General features: G+C 42.3%; 1 protein-coding gene across 1 annotated transcript in view; it reads left to right on the top strand.

Moving 5' to 3' along the window:
* Positions 1-19,271, top strand: part of ITPR1 (inositol 1,4,5-trisphosphate receptor type 1) — a 329,901-nt gene that overhangs the window by 130,271 nt on the left and 180,359 nt on the right. Inside the window, exons 7-13 of the mRNA XM_082638311.1 lie at positions 1,611-1,769; positions 3,944-4,042; positions 5,183-5,266; positions 5,364-5,510; positions 9,592-9,687; positions 11,602-11,646; positions 15,224-15,378. Coding sequence (XP_082494437.1) covers positions 1,611-1,769; positions 3,944-4,042; positions 5,183-5,266; positions 5,364-5,510; positions 9,592-9,687; positions 11,602-11,646; positions 15,224-15,378 — 785 coding nt within the window. The remainder of the gene's footprint in view (positions 1-1,610; positions 1,770-3,943; positions 4,043-5,182; positions 5,267-5,363; positions 5,511-9,591; positions 9,688-11,601; positions 11,647-15,223; positions 15,379-19,271) is intronic.

The following is a 19,271-nucleotide window of genomic DNA, read 5'->3' as shown; positions in this document are numbered from 1 at the left end:
GGCCCGTGAGCCATGGCCGCTGGGCCTGCGCGTCCGGAGCCTGTGCTCCGCAACGGGAGAGACCACAACAGTGAGAGGCCCGCGTACCGCAAAAAAAAAAAAAAAAAAAAAAAAAAAAGAAACAGCTACAACAGGTTTTGCTAAAAAAAAATCCACCTAGGTCTATCCTTGCAGAAAACTGTATGAAGAAGTCCAGGGCCAAATGTGGCTTTTTTTTTTTTTAACCATTTCTAAAAATTTAAGTATAGTTAACTTACGTTATGTTAGTTTCAGGTATATAGCAAAGTGGTTCAGTTATACATATGTGCATATATCCTTTTCCAGATTTTTTGTATTATAGGTTATTATAAGATATTGAATATAGTTCCCTGTGCTATACCGTAGGTCCTTGTTGTTTATTTTATGTATAGAATAGTGTATATATGTTAATCCCAAACTCCTAATTTATCTCTCTTTACTAATATTAATATTAACTTTACAAATGACAAAGGAGTTCCTTCCCACTTTTTTTCCTGTTAGGCGCTAGGCAAGAATTCTTGCCATGCCTCAGCTGGCTCACTAGCAGAAAGGGAATAATAATGGTATCTGTGGCCTAGGATGATTGAGAGGTACCTGTCACAGAGTATGCTGTGAATACTTATTACCTAATATTTCTTATTTTCCCAGCCTAGATCTTGAGGATCACCTGTAGGTAATGCCAGGCTATAAACCAGCTAAGTCCAGCACTTGGAGAGGTGCATGGGGGATCACGGGCTACTCAGCAGAGTACCACGGAAGCTTGGGAAGACATTGCCTTATGTATCATGGCCAGGGGATGTCAGGGGCTCACAGATGAGACAAGAAGACTTGTGGTCCTCCTAGGAGTGTTCTAGAAACTGTATCTGTTAACCTGAAAAGGGAGATACTGGCAGTTGGAAGTGGTGTCCCATGCTAGTCTTATCATTTCTCCAGGGATTGGACGGTCTTTCATATTCCCTTCCATCTTCTCTTACGGCCTGTTGAGTTGGGAAGCCTTGGTCAGCTCTTCCTGGTCTAGACTTACTATGAGATGTTTCACATCTAGATCTTCCATCTTTCCATCCCCTTCATGTAACCATTACACAAGAATTAAGAATAGAGTGCTTAGAAATTCAAGGTGGAAATCCATAGCAGCCATGTTTTTTCCAAATGAATTGACAGTCCCCTAATGGGGTCACTTATTAAATTGAACTGTTTCTCTTGTTCAAAAGTGCCCTTCCTTAGCTCCACCTTCATGTCAGGGCATATTCAGACTACAGTTCTTTAGTCCCTTTACCTGGGGTTAGACCCCTTGCTGCTAACCAGTGGCAGAGTGCTGTTCCTAGCCAATGGTGCACTTGACCTGAGCAACATCCATCTTGTCCAGGGCTGTGTTGGGGGTAAACAATGTCTTCTCCTCTTCCTTCTACTTCTCCCTTTGGTGTTCCTTCTTTTCTAATCATTCCCTGCCTTAGCCACTTCTGTGGTCCTCTAACTTCACAGGTGGCTCAGTGGTGGGAGGAGTGTTTGATACATATCTTATATGACTGAGAGAGAAATGGAGAGATTCGGAGACGTGCTGACACTCACCTTATCCTCTTGGTGGTTTTCAGCTCTTGCATTTGAAAAGTAATAAATACCTAACAGTGAATAAGAGGCTTCCAGCTCTGCTGGAGAAGAATGCCATGAGAGTAACGTTGGACGAGGCTGGCAACGAAGGGTCCTGGTTTTACATTCAGCCATTCTACAAGCTGCGATCCATCGGAGACAGTGTAAGTGCATATGCCCAGCCCAGGGTGTGCTCTGTGCCAGGCCTCCAACCATAACCGTACACTAGAGTCAACTAAGAGAAATTTAAAGTTGGAGCCAGAGGCTTATCCTGTATGAGGAGAAGGAAATCACTATGGAAACCAGTGTTTGGGAAACAGGGAAATTTGGAGAGCAATGTGACCTAAATACAGTAGCTCTGTTTTTTTCCTACTAGGCTTCTGAAAAAAATCATGTGAGCAGCCCATTACTTGAGTAACTTTACCACAAAAGCAGCTATCCTGTATGAGTGTCCTGGGGAGCGTCCCTGTCCTTCTAGATCAGTAGTGGAAAAGAAATGCTTCTCTATTGTAGAAATCAAGTTAGGACAGAAAGATGGAAAAGAAGTAGATACATCAGGGAAGGAGGGTGGATTTTAGGATTATCCTCACTTCCTCTTTGTTGATAACTCTGCAGGCTCTTGCTTCCATTTCAGTGACTGTGGTTGGTCCCGAGCTGGCTCCTCTCCTGAGGGGTCATTAAGTTATAAAGCCCCAGAAATCCTGTCCAGGGTGACTTAGAACAGTTCTGATACTTATTAGCTACCTTAATAAGTCATTATGCAGGCATATACTTAACAGTGACTATGTTTAAATGCTATCAGCTATATCTCGAACCTCGTTAAGATTCTGAAATAGTTATTTTCTACCAAAAAGAAATAGGTATTGAAACAGTGTGAACTCTTGTCAAAAAGCTTAACTTGCCTTCACCTGAAACTGGGTTTTCCCATTTTTTAATATTGAAGTATCCAAGCTTTGGGTCGTTTAGATATGTTTTAGTTTATATGTTTGTGTGCATATTAAAGTCTATACAATATACCTGAAGCATCTAGTACCTGAGCAGTCCCCTCGCAGCTGGTGTACAGTGCATAGTGATCATCCACTGAGTATAGAAGAACGAGTCCAGTAAAGCTTAGGTTTCACCTAAAGGGTTGGGTTTTTTGACATATTTAACTTGAATATATTTTGAGTTAGAGAAAATTTAGTTGTATGTGTTTCCCAAATGTATCAAACTGAGAATAGGTGTGTTTTACATCTTAGGAAACCATCCTTTCTATTCTTCTTCCTTCCACTCCCATAATAAAAGACAAGGGTGCTTTGCTCTGAACTTCATTTTTAGCAAGTCCTTTGCTTTCTGGTCCTTTAAGCTTAGCTGTTTAGCTGTGCCTTAGTTGAGAAAGTAAGATGGACTTGAATACCTGTAGAATAGTGTCTTTCAAAAGACAGGTATTCATCTACTCATGGGCCAAGAGATCAATTTAGTAGCTTGTGAGTCTCATTTTAGAAAGTGGAATAGAATAGGCAGTATCAAGCTGTGTTAAACATAATGGGGATAAGATTGTTTGGGGGGGGTGACTTTTTTTTTGATAAATAGAGATCTCTATATCTTTCTATATATACATGCATATATGTATATACACATACATACATATACACATATAGCCACATAAGTCTGTATGACTGAGTCATAATAGAAAATGTATTTCTTACTACGAATTTTCAAAAAAGTATAAAAGTCATTGCTTTAGAAATATAAATTTATAGCTTTATTCTTTCAAAGATAAAGACTTACTTCAGGCAATAATCTGCTTCTACTCCTAAAATTTAGTTAGAGCTTATTTGTACAAGTGCCTTAACTGAAGCTAACGAAGATACGATTTTTTTCTTCCTGCTCTGGACTGACTTTGAGATTGCCTTTGGATAATCATTGACAATTGTGGACAAAAATTTACCCTTAAGCCTGTGAATATCACCCCTTCCTGGTCAGGGTCAGGCTTTGGGGTTTTAAAATCTTTTTTTAATTTTTAATTTTTTTGAAATTCCATTCTTTATATATTTGAAAATTTTTATTTTATATTGGAGTATAGTTGATTGACAATGATGTGTTAGTTACAGGTGTATAGCAAAGTGATTTAGTTATACCCATACAAGTATCCATTCTTTTTCAAATTCTTTTCCCGTTTAGGTAATGATAGAATACTGAGCTGAGTTAATTGTGCATTTGTGCTGTATCATTCTACTTGCTGGAAGCTGGGCCTTCTTCTATGCAGGCTCTTACAGCTCCTGTCAGAACTAGCCACTGGTCAGTCTGCAGTCCTGACCTGTTTTGTGAAACGCTCTATTGGTCCTTTCCTTTCCAGGTGGTCATAGGTGACAAGGTTGTTCTGAACCCCGTGAATGCTGGCCAGCCCTTACATGCCAGCAGTCATCAGCTGGTGGATAACCCAGGCTGCAACGAGGTAAGGGAAATCAAGTTGTGGCTTGTGGGCAGTCATATGCTGCAGGAGCAAACCTTCCTGGGGCCAGAGCATGTGCGTGCTCACAGCGACTTGAGTAGTGACTCGGGGCAGTGTACCCATTCTGCAGGTGAACAAACCGAGAGCCAGGCCTGCCACATGAGGTTATATAAGCCTGTTCATTGGGTGGGGGCTGATAGTCACCTGAGGGCTCAGTTTGCTAAGCTTTGTATCCCTGGGGGATTATTTTCTAATTTCTTTAACAAGAGAAGGGTCCCCGTTACCAAGTGTTTTTGGCCAGAGGGGTACCCTTTTCTAATTGGTCTCCCTAAAGAGTGTGTCTTTTGCTAATTCATAAGAAGGGGACACTGCCGGCCATCAGCAGCCCTGTGAGAGTGATATCTTACTTTTGGCAGTACATCTACTTAACTTAATTGGCAATTATAGGACACAAGGGCAATAACTTGACTGTGACATAAATGTTTGCCTAATGTTTGTTTGGAGGACACAAGCTCTGGAAACAGACAGATACGGATTCAAATCCTGAATCTGCCCTTCCCTACCTCTGTGACTGTAGGTTCATTACCCAGTCTCCCTGGGCATCAGTTTTCCTACCTCTGAAATGGGCATGATGGTTATTGCTATTTTTTAGGGTGTTGCTGAGGATAAAATATATTAGTGAAGGTTAGCCCAGTGCTTGGCATATATTTCATGTACAAACAATGGCTGTATCATTAACATTTTAGAATGTATACATTGGACTTTTTTTTTTTTTTTGCCTTTGTAGCTCATCTCATTTTATACATACTTGTTTTCACTGGGCCTTTACTTTTTGGCTATAGTACAAGAGACTTGGGGGAAAAAAAAAAGAAGAAGAAGATATCATTCCAGGAGGGCAGGAAGCTTGGTTCTGTTAGCCAGAGTTGCAACATACATACTGACTGGTACAAATGAACCATTTATTACCGAAGACTTCTATCAGGCCAATTGAATTTGCAAGTTCTATGATCTTAATGGTGTCAGTCTTTAGGCTTGGAGGGCGGAAGAACAGCCTTGCTTCTCGGGCAGAAATAAGGCATTTGGGCACAGGAAACCACAGTTGTTGAGGGTTATGTGAAAAAATAACTCTAATTTGTTTTCTAGGTCAATTCCGTCAACTGCAATACAAGCTGGAAAATAGTCCTTTTCATGAAATGGAGTGATAACAAAGACGACATATTAAAGGGGGTAAGTTTGATACGTTACAGGCTGGGCAGCCCTTGGGTCCTCTTTGGTTCTCTTTTTAAATGCATTTTCCTTAATTCCTCCGTGTGTTGACTTTTAGGGTGACGTGGTAAGGCTGTTCCATGCCGAGCAGGAGAAGTTTCTCACCTGTGACGAACACAGGAAGAAGCAGCATGTCTTCCTGAGAACTACCGGCCGGCAGTCAGCCACATCTGCCACTAGTTCAAAAGCCCTGTGGGAGGTGGAGGTAAGGGATGGCGTGGGGCAGGCAGGGAGAAAGGATTCATGGATTTATAGGAATAAGTCACATCCAGGTACTTAAACCCACCTTGTTCCAAAAACAATGGATGACTTGGGATGACTTAGAGAAACAAACACATCACGCCATATCAGAAGGATGCCAGATGTTCCTGTGGAGGAAAATAATAGCTACCTTGGAAGCCAACTCCCAACTGAAGTTAGAAATTTCTTTCTCTGGATCATCTGATCATCTCTTCCTTCTGTTTTTTTTTTTCTTTCCCTAGCTCAGTTATCTATCACAGCAATATGTAATCAAGTGCCTAACCCATCACAATTTGTAGGTGACTGCACATTGGTGATAGGATGGAAGGATACTGGATGGTGAAGTATCTACACCTCCAGAGCACAAAGAGGCACATTCCCTGTCCTCTGGTAGTGTAGATGAGGGAGGGCAAGGGATTAAGGAAGACTTCCTGAAGGAGCTAGCATCTGAGCTGGTGCTGACGGGATGACCTATATTTCAGAAGGAAGGGATGAATGGAGTAAGTCACTTCATATAAGATACTAATGTGGAATTGGAAATGGGAGGCAACCTTGGGTTAGAACTCAGTAACCTCATTTGATGAACAGCAGAGGATAGTCATGAGAAATAAGACAGAAACTGTTTTAGGAGACCAGATCCTGAAGGGCAATATATCCAGGCTGTAGGGACTTGGGACTTAATTCATAAACTAAAAAAGTATTAGAAATGTCAGAACCCTACAGAAGTCACTGTGACTGACTTTAGAACCTTAAAAGCAAGTACTGTGTCTTCTTCACTCACAACCTGATAGAAATGAATTAAACATGTCAACCTTTTGGGGAGAGTTTGTGCCGTATGGACTGACTTAACCCAGAAGTCCACTGTAGAACATCTTCTATATTTTATCGTCTGAGAAGCAACAGCTATTTAATTTTTATTCCCCCCAAAACTGTTCCCTGCCAATTTTCCCTCTGAATACTCTAGGGCAACACTGTACGTCTTCCTTTTTTATTTTCTTCTTGAGGATTTTAGAAACTTAAGTGCCCCTTCCAAATAAAAGAAGGAAGACAACACCATGTGTTTTATATTTCTGGTCATGATTTAGGGTTTTCATATACATCTTCACCTCATTGCCAATCAGTTTTACATATCGTCATAACTTTTTACACGTGATGTAAGAACCTTACGATAGTATACAGTTGAATCTTGAACAACATGGATGTTAGGGGCACTGACCCTCCACATGGTTAAGAATCCACGTGTAACTAATAGTTAGCCCTCTGTGTTCGTGGTTCCTCTGTATTCGTGGATTCATCCAACCATGTAGCACTGTAGTATTTAATATTGAAAAAAATCCACATGTAAGTGGACCCTTGCAGTTCAAGCTCATGTTATTCAAGGGTCAGCTGCACTTCTGTTTCTCCCTTCCTGTCCTTTGTGGTGATATTCTCTTGCATTTTATTCTATATATGCTATAAACTCCATAGTGCATTTTTATTTTTTTTGCCTTGTCTAAGGAGTCACTTGCATTTTAAAAACATGGAAAAATGAGAGGGCAGGAGTCTTTTACCCACATAGTCATCATCTCCAGCTCTTCATTTTTTGGTGCAGATTTGAGTTTTCATCTGGAATCATTTTCCTTCAGCCTAAAGAACTCCCTTATCATTCTGTAGTGCAGGTCTGCCACTGGCCAGTTCTCTCAGCCCTCATTTGAAGACAAGAAAACAGCTTTATATTTGTCCGTGAATATCTTTATTTCACCTTCATTTAAAAAGATCAGTTTATTTTTCGTTTTTGAAAATAACAGCTTCATTGAGATACAATTCATATGTCACACAGTTCAGAAATGTACAGTGTGTAGTTCTCAATGGTTTTTAGTTGACCCAAAAGAATTCCTGAGCCGCAGCAGTCACAGCTCATTTTTCTTCAGATTTGCCCCTCCCCACCTCTGGTAACTGGTCCATTTTCTATCTCTGTAGATTTGCCCAGGTTGAACATTTCATGTAAATGGTATCCTACAACATGTGGTCCTTTGTACCTGACTTCTCTTACCTAGAATAAAGTTTTCAAAGTTTATCCATGTTGCCATGCATAGCTGTATTTCATTTCTTTTGATTGTCAAATAATATTCCACTGTATGGATATACCATATTTTATTTGCTATTCATGGGCATTTGGATTGTTTCTGCTTTTTGGCTGTTGTGAATAATGCTGCTGTGAACATTCATGCACAAGTTTCTGTGAGCAGTTTCAGTTCTCTCAGGAGTGGAATTGTGGGTCATATGGTTACTTTGTTTAACCTTTTGAGGAAATGCCAGACTGTCTTGAAGGCACTATTGTATGTTCCCACCTGCAGTGTATTAAAGGTTCTGATTTCTCCATATGGCCTTCCTTCATGAAGGATATTTTTGTTGAATGTAGAATTTTACATAGACGGTTTTTTTCCTTTTGTACTTGAAGGCATTCATCCATTGTTGTCTTGCATGCATTGTTTTCTGATGTGAATTCAGTGGTTTTCTTTTCTTTTGTTCCCTGCATATAGTGTCTCTTTTTTTCCCTAGCTACTGTAAAATTTTTTCTTTTTATTTCTGGTTTACATTAACCTAATTATGATGTGTCTTGATGCATGTATGAGTGTGTGTATGTGTATTTATCCTACTTTGAAACCACTGAGTTTCTTAAAATGTGTGGGTATGTATCAAAATGGGAAAATTTGGGGGTCACTATTACATATTTCTCTAGCCTCCACCTACCCACATGGACATACTGGGTCATTCGATATTGTCTGACAGGTTGCATCTTCCTGATTCTTGCCTGTCCGCTGCTTTATGACAATATGTGGAATGTTGTGATGCTCCTTTGTTGACTATCTGGATCTGTTGCCTTCCTTTAAGGAGTATTGAATTTTGTTTTGCCAGACAAAGAAAGTTACTTGTAGATCACTTTGATCCTTTGGAGGTTTGTTTTAAAGCTTCATTAGGTCAAGTGTACTGTAGCATTTTTTTAGGGTTAGACTAGCCTTGCTACTAAGGTGTGAGCCTTTGGACGTCGATACTGAATGCCCCAGGTGTTCAACCGGCCTCTCCTCTGGCTTGTTAGAATCAGAACACCTCCTAGTCCTGTGTGAACTCCTGGCTTGCTGAGCTTGTGACTACCCTCTCGTTTTTTATTTGGCCTTGTGGGGTCTCGCCTTACACATATGCAGCTTGGTATTTAGCCAAAGACTAAAGGAGGCCCCTGTGCAGATTTCTGGAACTTTTCTTCTGGGGAGCTCTGTATTCTGCCCTGACAGATTCCAGTCACCTCAGCCTCCTTAAGTTCTGACATATCTCCTCACCTCAGTGAGACTGGTCTCCTCTGCTTGAATACTTCTTCTCGATGCCACTGTCCAGAAGGGGGACCTCCCCACAGAAAGCTGGAGCAGTCGTGGAGATCACCTTATTTCCCTGTCTTCAGAGATCACAGTTGTGCACTCCCTGCCATCCAACATCGGAACCCAGTTGTTTTGTATATCTTACTCAGTTTTCTCGTCGTCTGTGGCGTGTTCATGTATTGTGTGAGGTGTCTATTTATGGCAGCAACTCCAGTACCAGTTATTCCATCATGAGCAGAAGCTACAATTACATTTATTTGTCTGCTGAATTGGCCCCGGCACTGTGAGCGTCCAGTTTCAAAGCACAGGCGTGTGGGTGTATTATAGTGCATGAGTGCATGGATAAATTGCTGTTACAGTTTTCCATGAGATTCTTTTTGTTCGTTTGTTTCGCCTTTTGTGGCTGAAGTCCAGGATCTTAACTTCTTCCTTATGATTAAGGCAAATAATCCGAAAACCACTGAACTTTGTCTTACAACCGTTTTATGTTAATTAGGGGACTCTTTTTTCTTTGGAGAAACATTGCTTAACAATACATACGATACTTGTTACGGGTTTGTTGGAAGATAATGATTTTTTCCAGCTTAAATACGGCTCCTGCACTATGACTTCTGGGTGGTGTCTCAGATTCGGTGCTGCCCTTATTTGGATGGACATTTCTTCCACTCCTGGTGATCATGTCTCCTTTTGCAGGTGGTCCAGCATGACCCGTGTCGGGGTGGAGCAGGATATTGGAACAGCCTCTTCCGTTTCAAGCATCTTGCTACCGGGCATTACTTAGCAGCAGAGGTAAGTGGCAGCCCCATAGTTTTTCTCTTTCAAGGATGATGCACTGCTCTTTCCTCACTTACCTATAGCCATTGAGTAGTTAGGGGCTGAGGGTAATGCTCAGTTACCTAGCTTTTCCTTCTGCTTTTCTGTTTCCTTCCACCTCATTTCCCTGCTTATAGACAAGAAGACGCCAAAATCGTCAACATATTTTAGTATTTGACAGGGATTCTGATCAAGATGTGGGGAGAAGGTCAGTTAGAAAATAATGGTGTCGTGGGAATGCAATGTCCATCCTGGTGACTTCATTTAATAATACTGCGTTGTATACATTTGACTCTGAACAACGCGGGTTTGAACTCTGAATGGGTCCAGTTACCTGTGGATATTTTTCAGTAGTAAACACTGCAGTGCTCCGCGGTCTGTGGCTGGTTGAATCCGAGGATGCAGAAGAACGGCAGATGGGGAGCCGCAGATTTGGAGGGCCAGCTATAAATTATACACGTGTTAACTCCCGCATTGTTCAAGGGTCAGCTGTATTTGACAGTGGCTAAGAGAATAGATCTTAAAAAAAGTAATGCTAATCAGGGTTTTAGGATTATCTTTCCTTTTCCTTTTTTTTTTTTTTTTTTTTTTTTTTTTTTTTTTTTTGGCGGTACGCGGGCCTCTCACTGCTGTGGCCTCCCCCGTTGCGGAGCACAGGCTCCGGACGCGCAGGCTCAGCGGCCATGGCTCACGGGCCCAGCCGCTTCGCGGCATGTGGATCTTCCCAGACCGGGGCACGAACCCGTGTCCCCTGCATTGGCAGGTGGACTCTCCACCACTGCGCCACCAGGGAAGCCCATATCTTTCCATTTTGCTCTGGTTTACTACTCTCACCGCATCTTATTTACCGACCCTGATCCTAACATGAATGACCAAGACTTGGCCGCAGTGAAACATGGTATGTAAAGCTGCAAGCATTAAAGCCCATAAAGAATTAGGTAATTTTATAAAGGCTGGTTACTCAGAGCTTTAGTGGAATAGACAGGGTCTTTTACTTACAGGAATGTAAAAAATCAAGGCGATGTATTTTAAATGACCGTGAAGGGTTTTTGAGGAAAGGCAAGACTCAACACTGAAGGATGGGAGGAATTTCCCTTTTAGTTTTGTATTAAATTAAGGAGCCGTGTTACCGTGTGACAGATGTTGAGTTTTACTCTGATCTTCTGGAAGATGTACGATGCATATTCATACCAGATTCTAGCCGTACATCAAGGGACACCTCCTGTCGTCTGGTACCACTGGTGAGACTGCTCAGAGAGTTTCAAGGTGATGCCTGGGTATCAGTGTTGCTTCTGCAGCTGACCCCAAGGAAGGCTGAATCTAAATGTGCCAACCCCCCTGGGATGCCTGACACTTGTATGAACTGATGATTTTGAAATATTGAAGAGCCGAAGATCAAGACTAAGTTGAAATTTAAAATGGAGCCATAGGAAGTTATGGACCCAGCTAACCAGCTGTGAGAAATGTTGATTACATGGTTTGCCAAAGATCATTGGTGGTTGCATTATCTGTTATGTCCTGGGGTGAATGTAGTTCTTGCTGGAAGCCAGACATTTTTTTATTTCTAACTAGAAATAAGCAGGATTATCAATGACTGGATACTGATCTTTTATTTATTTCAGGCTTTTAACTGTTGCTTTGCTAGTGGATTCTTTGTGTTCCTCTGTCTACATTTGAGAGCCATCTATCGGTGACTGGTAGATTGTTCCATGTGTGTTGTACTCGTGTGACGTGTGTTGTGATTGTGGCATGCTGGTTTCGTGAACAGAGGGAAGGGAGAAGTTCTTAGCTGTCCAAAGATATTCGCAGGCCTTGAAGTCTCCTGCTAGCGGGGCCAAGTCCTTGAGAAAGCAATGGATGTTTTAATTTCCGATGATTCTTTTTCATCAGGTAGACTCTGACTTTGAGGAAGAATGCCTGGAGTTTCAGCCCTCAGTAAGTATGGACAAGAGCCTTCTTGTCTTCGTCTGGTAGGGTGAGGACATGTGATCTGGAACCCCATGTAAGAAACTGCCCCTGTGGTCACTGAGTGCTGGGGAAGGGGAGAGCTTACTCTGCCTTAACAGAGGATCTTGTTCTGTGCTTCCCTTGAGGGCAGTCATATCCCCTTGTGTCCTGGTTGGTCCAAGAGACTGTTGGTCATGATGCTCTTTCTGTGTGCTTAGTCAGGGGGTCTCCATCTCTAAGTTGCAGAAGTTCACAGTATCTCTTGGAATACTGCTAGGTTGGAGACGGTGATGTTTCCTGTAGAAGCCAGCCTTTTACATGCCAATGTCTCATTGCTGTTGACCTGAAACTATGACTCACTCAGATGTCTTCAAGGAATGAATGTATAAGGTGGACCCTGTCATTTAGAGTGTGGAGGTAGCATATGAGGCATGACCGCTGATTAGACACTCAGTTGTCTAACCATGTGTCCTTTCTGCAAAGTCAGAAATAGACCTTATTATGTGGTTTGGAATTTTAATGCCAGCTGGATCCTTCTTTGGAGGCCATATTGCCAATTAATGCTGATATGGAGGCACTTGGGTTGGGGGTTCAGGTGTCCACAGTTACGGGTTGAAGAGGGAAATGGTTGTGTTACAGGGAAATGATGGGTGTAAGCCATGCAGTTCTCTTGTGGAGTGCTTCATTCTGGTCTAGGATTAACAAAACACAGACCCAAACGGTTGCTGCTCTGTTTGACGTTGTGTGTCCGTGTGATCATCTTGATGGCGAATATGCTAGGTGGTATTGAGGGTATTATTTTTTGTAAAATTTTGAAAAAATTGGACACTAACATAGGTACATTAATGAAGGGAGTTGGGGTGGAGATAATACAGAATATAATTGTCAATGAAAGTGCTGTGAATTCTGCAGCAGCCATGAACCTTCTAGCTAGGTTTGGGCGGAATGTTAGCTTTGGAAGAAACGCAGAGTTCTAGCTGAGGGTGTCCCACCATTAGTTAGTTGCTGGACTTGCTGGGGGACTAAGGCTCCCCTCAGAGGTGGCTTTGAAGGAGAACCATGGCTTCTTTCAGGGAGAGCTGATGTCCAAGTGAACCTTGAACTCTGTGTGGAACGGGACTGCTCTCTTGGCCTGTTCATGTGCGAGGGAAAGACAGGCACGTGCAGTACAGGGGGAAGGACACAGTGATCAAAAGTAGGGCGGGAGAGAGTCAGACTTGGGTTTAAATAGCAGACCCACCGCTTAGGAGCTGTGTGACTCTGGACAGGTTACTTGCCCTCTCTGAGACTGAATTCCCTCATCTGTAGTTGTAGACAATGGGCTGGTTGTAAGGACGAAGTGAGATGTTGTGCAAATGAAGTGCCTAGCCCATAGTAAATGCTTAATAAATGGCATTTTTGTAAGTTGCAAAGGATGATTACCATTTTCACTGCCTTTCCATCCAGCAGTTCCTCTGGGCTGCACAGCAGTTGCACGAAGAAATCGGGACAGGTCTCTCCATCTTTTTTGACGGGTGAAGAAGCAGAGAGTGGTCCTCACTGGCCACATGCCTCAGGGTCTCTGGGAGCGCAGTCATCTTTCTACCCTTTCGTGCTGCTTCTGCGTGCCAGGGCAGTGCCATGTGCCAGTGGGTCTGGCTGCAGATCTGGGCTGCGTTGCTCTGGCTACTCGGGGTGGCGGTCCTCGCGTGGAGGAGGGGTGTGAGTGGGAGGGCTCACCCCGCACCCACAGGGCCAGCAGCGCAGCTCCTGCCTCTGGGAGGAAGGTGTCAGCGTTGGGAGGGTCCTGCACCCTTCACCCTCCTCTTGGCTGGGAGACTCAGGAGTGTGGGAGAGGAAGCCTCTCTTTCTGCTCTGCTTATTGGTCGCGTATTTCCTGAGACTGGCACCCAGTGCCTGTGGTTTTGCCTGGGACCCCATTCGGCTTTGTTGCTCTCCTCTTTCTAAATTCAGCAGCCCCCTTGAGCCACGGGCTTGATGCCACAGGGACAGAAAGAACAACCCGAGGCTGGCTCTCGTCTGACAGCCTTCTGCACATGAGCCTTTCCTCCCACTAGATGGCAAACGCCGACTGCACTCGGGAGGATGAGGGCGCCTTGCTCAGTCACAGTCCAGATGCAGTGGACTCAATACAGTTGGCATTTTTCTTCGGATGTGTGGCAGGTCTGAAGTTTAACTGCCAGTCTGTAGCTGAGCCCCGTGTCTCACAGCAGAACCGGGGCAGGGTTTATGTTGAAAGCGGTGTGTGCAGCCCTTTGCAGGTAACAGTGGTTAGAAGAGGGCAGATGCTGTTCAGAGTGCTTTCTGCTGAACTGAGCTCTTGGAGATGTCCTGCCCCTCTCCAGTGGACTCTTACGTTAATGTAGGTGGAATGACGAATGGGGGTTTGTTTAGCCAGAGGCACAGGGTGTGAGAAGGAGGGAGTGTCCGGGGGAGACAGAGGCTTGGGATGTTAGAAGAATTGTTTGCATTTTCTTTTCTTTCTTCCTTCGCTCCCTCTCTTCCTTCCTTTTTTTTTTTTTTTTTTTTTTTAATAGACAAAGGCTGGGGCTGCTGATGAACTGCAAAAGCAAGCTGTTGCCTACAGTCCTAGAACTCAGGCCCCGTGGAATGAAATTGTCTTAACGCTCTCTCCTTTGCCTGTTAGATTTGCTTTTCTTTTCTCCATTCCATTTGGAAAGGAAGCAGGGCCTCAGCCTAAGCAAAGCCAGATAGAGACAAGGGAAATGTGATTTTCCTAGGAGGTACAGGTGGATATTGTCATCTTGCAAGGATGTTAAACATGAAAAAAGATCCCGTATAGAGTCACACGGCGGAGAGCCACCTTGTGAAGCCTGTCAGAGCAGGCGCTGGGCTCAGCATGCTGCTTCCGTCTTCTTAGGCAGATGGCCTTTGGAGACTAGATGTGTTCTTACAGTTTCTTGGGAAAGCTTTCATCCTTGTTCTTCAGCCTTGACTGTCAGAGATTTTCTTCAGTCTCAGCCAAATCCCTCACGTAGCAGGAGGGGCCCCTTTTCCCCTGAATTGTCGTCAGCAATTGATTAATTAGGAACATTTTTTCAGGGCTAGTCTGACTTCTCAAATATTTTTCTTGGCCACACAGGAGTAGCTGCTTACAAACACTTGGATTCAGGTTTATTTCATTGCATTGTTTTTTTTCTCCTGGGAAGTAGCTGGATCATATTCTTGCTAGGCAGTTTCACTGTAGGTTAACACAACCGCCCATAACAAAATCCACAGGCGAAGTTTCTCACAGTGCTTTTCCTCTCTCCCGACCCCTGCACCCGGATGTACCGCCTGTAGCACTCTGCCCGTGGAGAGCTAGTAATGCAACCCCACGTTGCTTAAGCATTTTTATTGCAACACCAGGAGGTAGAGTGTAAACATTCTTGGTGTGGGTGGCCAACTCTTGTCTTTGATGACTGCTCTGAAACTGTGGTGCTTCTCCTGCCAACTACTGACGCTCACTATTGTTTCTTCCCTGTTCCTGTGGACTGTGCGGTGATTGTAGTGAGGGAAGGCCGTGGCATGTGCAATCCTTGACTTGATGACTTTTCCTCCTCAGCTGGACTCTGATCAGGATGCCTCCCGAAGCAGGTTGCGAAACGCCCAAGAAAAGATGGTGTACTCCCTGGTCTCTGTGCCCGAAGGCAATGACATCTCCTCCATCTTTGAGCTAGATCCCACCACCCTCCGTGGAGGCGATAGCCTTGTCCCAAGGTATGAGTCCAAAACGGCTTATCTTAAGTGAGTCAGGGTGGTATATGCGGCCTGGCTGGGGTTCTTGGAATCCAAAACATCATAGTCGTTCTTGAAGCTTTTGTACAGGATTTGGTAAAGGATTTGTTCTGGTTGCCCATTGAAATGACATCTGATTTTTCTTTTTTCTTTTCTTTTTTTTTTCCATGGCTTATCAGTTGTAAGTTCTCAGTAGTCAGTGATTAGCTGAGACATACTATGTTTAGGTGAACAAACCAAACGTTAAGCTTAAGTAGCTCAATATTTCTAGTTTCCTTTACTCTCTCCCTCCTTTCCAAATCTGAGAGATCTTCTGGTCAACTGAATAAACAATTGAAAAGAAATTCTAGAAAGTGGAACGTTTGAAATTCACTCAATGCATAGTCAATTTTATTAAAGGTATTGAGAAATCAGACCAGTCTTCTTGGGTTATTTTATTAAATTTGACTTTTAGTTTTGTTGCATAAAAAAGTATTTCCATTTACTAGACCGTAAATGGAACAAAAGCTCACTCTTAAAATCAACAGGGACTTCCCCTAGCGGTCCAGTGGTTAAGACTTCACCTTCCAATGCAGGGGGTGCAGGATCAATCCGCGATTGGGGAGCTAAGATCCCACATGCCTCATGGCCAAAAAACCAAAACATAAAACAGAAGCAATATTGTAACAAATTCAAAAAAGACTTTAAAAATGGTCCACATTAAAAAAAAATCTTGAAAAAACAAAAAATCAACAAAAGTATTAATAGTGGCTAACACTTGTTGAATGCTGACTCCATGCCATCTATAATGCTAAATACTCATGTTATATAATTTCACCTTCACCAAAACCCCTGTGAGATAGGTATTATTATTTGACCTTTCCTAGAGGTAAAGAAATGAGGCTCAGAGAATTTAAACAACTTATCACAAGTCAGCGAGCACCGTTGCAGAGCCAGATAGGGCTGTTCTGGCAATTCTGACTCTTGGACACAGCCTTGGGGAGTGGAAGTCTCACGGGCACTGGCAGGTTTTACACAGGGCCCCTCTCTGAGGATTCCTTTGTGTTTCATTATTCCTGTATATCATTGCTGTTTACCTGCTCAGCCAGAGCTGGGCTGGGAAAGTGGTAACTGCAGGTTGGGTGCTGTTACAACCGGAGGAGAACACAGAAATGTCTGTGTAACACAAAAGACTATGTTCTTAAATATTGTATTATAGGAAACATTAAAGGAATTGTAAAGAAAGTAATGGCTATGGAAAGGTTGGTATCCAAGTGTCTAGCCTACACTAGACACTTAGGTGCTAAATAAAATTAGACGGCAGAGAAGGGAATGATTAACGCTAACAAAAATGCCAAAACATGAAATAAAAAAAAAAAAAGAATTAGAGGAGAACCTTCTCTTGTGCTGGATACTCTTCCTGTCCCTCTCAGAGTGATAAACAGAAGGCAGTGTCCACAAGAAGAGAACCTTACAAGGAGGCTGTTCATTGCCATTCAGCACAAGGATCGCTGGTTCTTACCCTCTGCTGAGTCATTAACCCCTTGAGAATCTGGGAAAAGCTGGAGATGTTCTCCTATTAAATCCTAAATATGGGCACAGCTTCCCATACTCCAAGTTTGTCCTGATGTAGATTGCTTTTTTTTTAATGATATATTGAGATACAATTCATGTATCGTACAATTCACCTACTGGAAGTGCTCAATTCATTGGTTTTTAGTAGATTAGCAGAGTTGGGCAACCATCAGCACAATTGATTTTAGAACAATTTCATCACCCCAAGAAGGAGCGCCGTACCCATTGGCAGTCGCTCTCATGTCCCCAGGCTCCACCCTCAGCCTTAGGCTAATCTGTATTTTGTCTCTATTGATCTGCCTATTCTGGACATTTCATATAAATGGAATGGCTTTTTGTGACTGGCTTCTTTCACTTAGCATTATTTTTAAGATTCATCCATTTTGTAGCATGTATTCTTCATTTCATTTTATTCCTGAATAAGATTCCACTGTATGGTTATGTCGCATTTTATTTATTCACTTATTAGTTGATGGCCATTTGGGTTATTTGCCTTTTTCTGGCTTTCCTGCGAACATTTGTGTACACATTTTTGTGTGGACATATATTTTCATTTCTCATGGGTCTATACCTAAGAGTGGAATTAGTGGGTTATGTGGTAACTGTATGTCTAACACTTGAGGAACTGCCAGTTTTACATTTATAGTTTTATATTCCCACCAGCTGTATATGAGAGTTCTAATTTCTCTCCAATGCTTGTTTATCTGTCTTTTTTATATTTGAGACATCCTAGTAACTGTGCAGTGGTATCTCATTGTAGTTTTGACTTGAATTTCTCTGATAGCTAATGATGATGACCTTCTCATGTGTTTATTGGTCATTTGTATATCATTTGTGGAGACACATCTTTTCAGATCCTTTGCCCATTATTTTTTGGCCACTTAAAAAAAGGGTTATGTGTCTTTATTATTGAGTATTAAATGTTCTTTATTACAAACTCGTTATCAGTTATGATTTGCAAGTATTTTCTCCCATTCTGTAGATTTCTTCACTTTCTTGGTGGTGTCTTGTGAACCATAGAAGTTTTTAATTTTGTTGAAGTCCAGTTTATCTATTTTTGCTTTTGGTTGCTTATGCTTTTGCTTTCTTAAGAAACTGTTGCCTAATCCAAGGTCACAAAGATTGATGCTAATGTTTTCTTCTGAGAGTTTTAGTAGTTTGTGCTCTTTTCACTTAGATCTTTGATCGATTTTGAGGTCATTTTTAAAAGTATGGTTTGAAGTAGGGTAGATTGCTTTTGTAAAGTGTCCTCTCTCACTGACTACCTAGATAGGCATAGGGACTATAGAATCCAATTGCGTTTTGGTTTAAGTACTTTTCCATGTGTTGTGTCCTCTATTCTGGAAGTTCTTTAATGGATTTTGTTTTTAGGCTCCCAGAAGACAAGGTAATGACGTTAGTTTTATTTGCTAAGTTTTTTGTTTGTAAGGGTTAGCAAAGAACAGAACCATGTGATGTAAAATATCTGTCAGAAGATATTTCATGGCATTCCCTTGGTGAAGAGGAATGAGGTGCCAGTTGGCCATATTCCCCAGTGGGTTGGAAATCCCCATGATCCCGTGGGAAGGGGAAGTTTGAATTTCTAGGTCAGCTTGCCAAACAGCTTTGGTTGGCTGTAGAGCCCTGCTTCTGTATCCCCTTGATTCATTACTGTTTCTCTGTTGGAAAACATTCTTTGTGGGCAGTTGTCCATAGACAGACTGATTGTTAACTCATAAGCAAGGGAAGCCTTGTGTTCACCCTGGAAAAAGTGTCTGGCACGGTTTACCAATGTGTTTATTATTAGTTATGATCTTGGACTTGGTCTTAGCTTTCTAAATTTTTATCTGTTCTTGCCCTTGGCCACCAGCCTCAGAGCCAGAAGTAAACAGGGCCTCTTATTCATTGATTCAGTGGAGTCATAAAAATTTTAGGAGGAGTACACACATTTCCCTCCATCTTAGAGTTGTGCTAAATTTTGCTTCTTTGAAGATCAGAAGGTCTGGCGGTAGATACATGAAAGTACCTGAAATGTTACCAGTAAAGAACTTTTTTTGTAATAGTCATTGCTTGAAAGAATGCTTTCAAGACAAACTGAAAGGGATAGTGACAAGTCCCGAATATAATAAGCAAGATAGTAAAATTGCAATTTATGCAAATTAAGTGCAATAAATGAACATTGGGAGAGCATCCAGCTTTGTGGTTCTTTTGCAGTTGTCCTGATATCATGACTTTTGAGCTAAGGATTGGGAATGAGACTTCAGATGAATAGATAGAATGCCCTTGGTATTTTAAATGAACTTTGACACAGAACTCTATAGAATGTAGTCAATCATCCAAGT

The sequence above is a fragment of the Mesoplodon mirus genome (genome assembly GCF_964341445.2).
Source record: "Mesoplodon mirus genome assembly, chromosome: 12".
NCBI classification, from domain to species: Eukaryota; Metazoa; Chordata; class Mammalia; order Artiodactyla; family Ziphiidae; genus Mesoplodon; species Mesoplodon mirus.
Note: the sequence above shows the minus strand (reverse complement) of the source record. Positions and strands in the feature narration are given on the sequence as shown.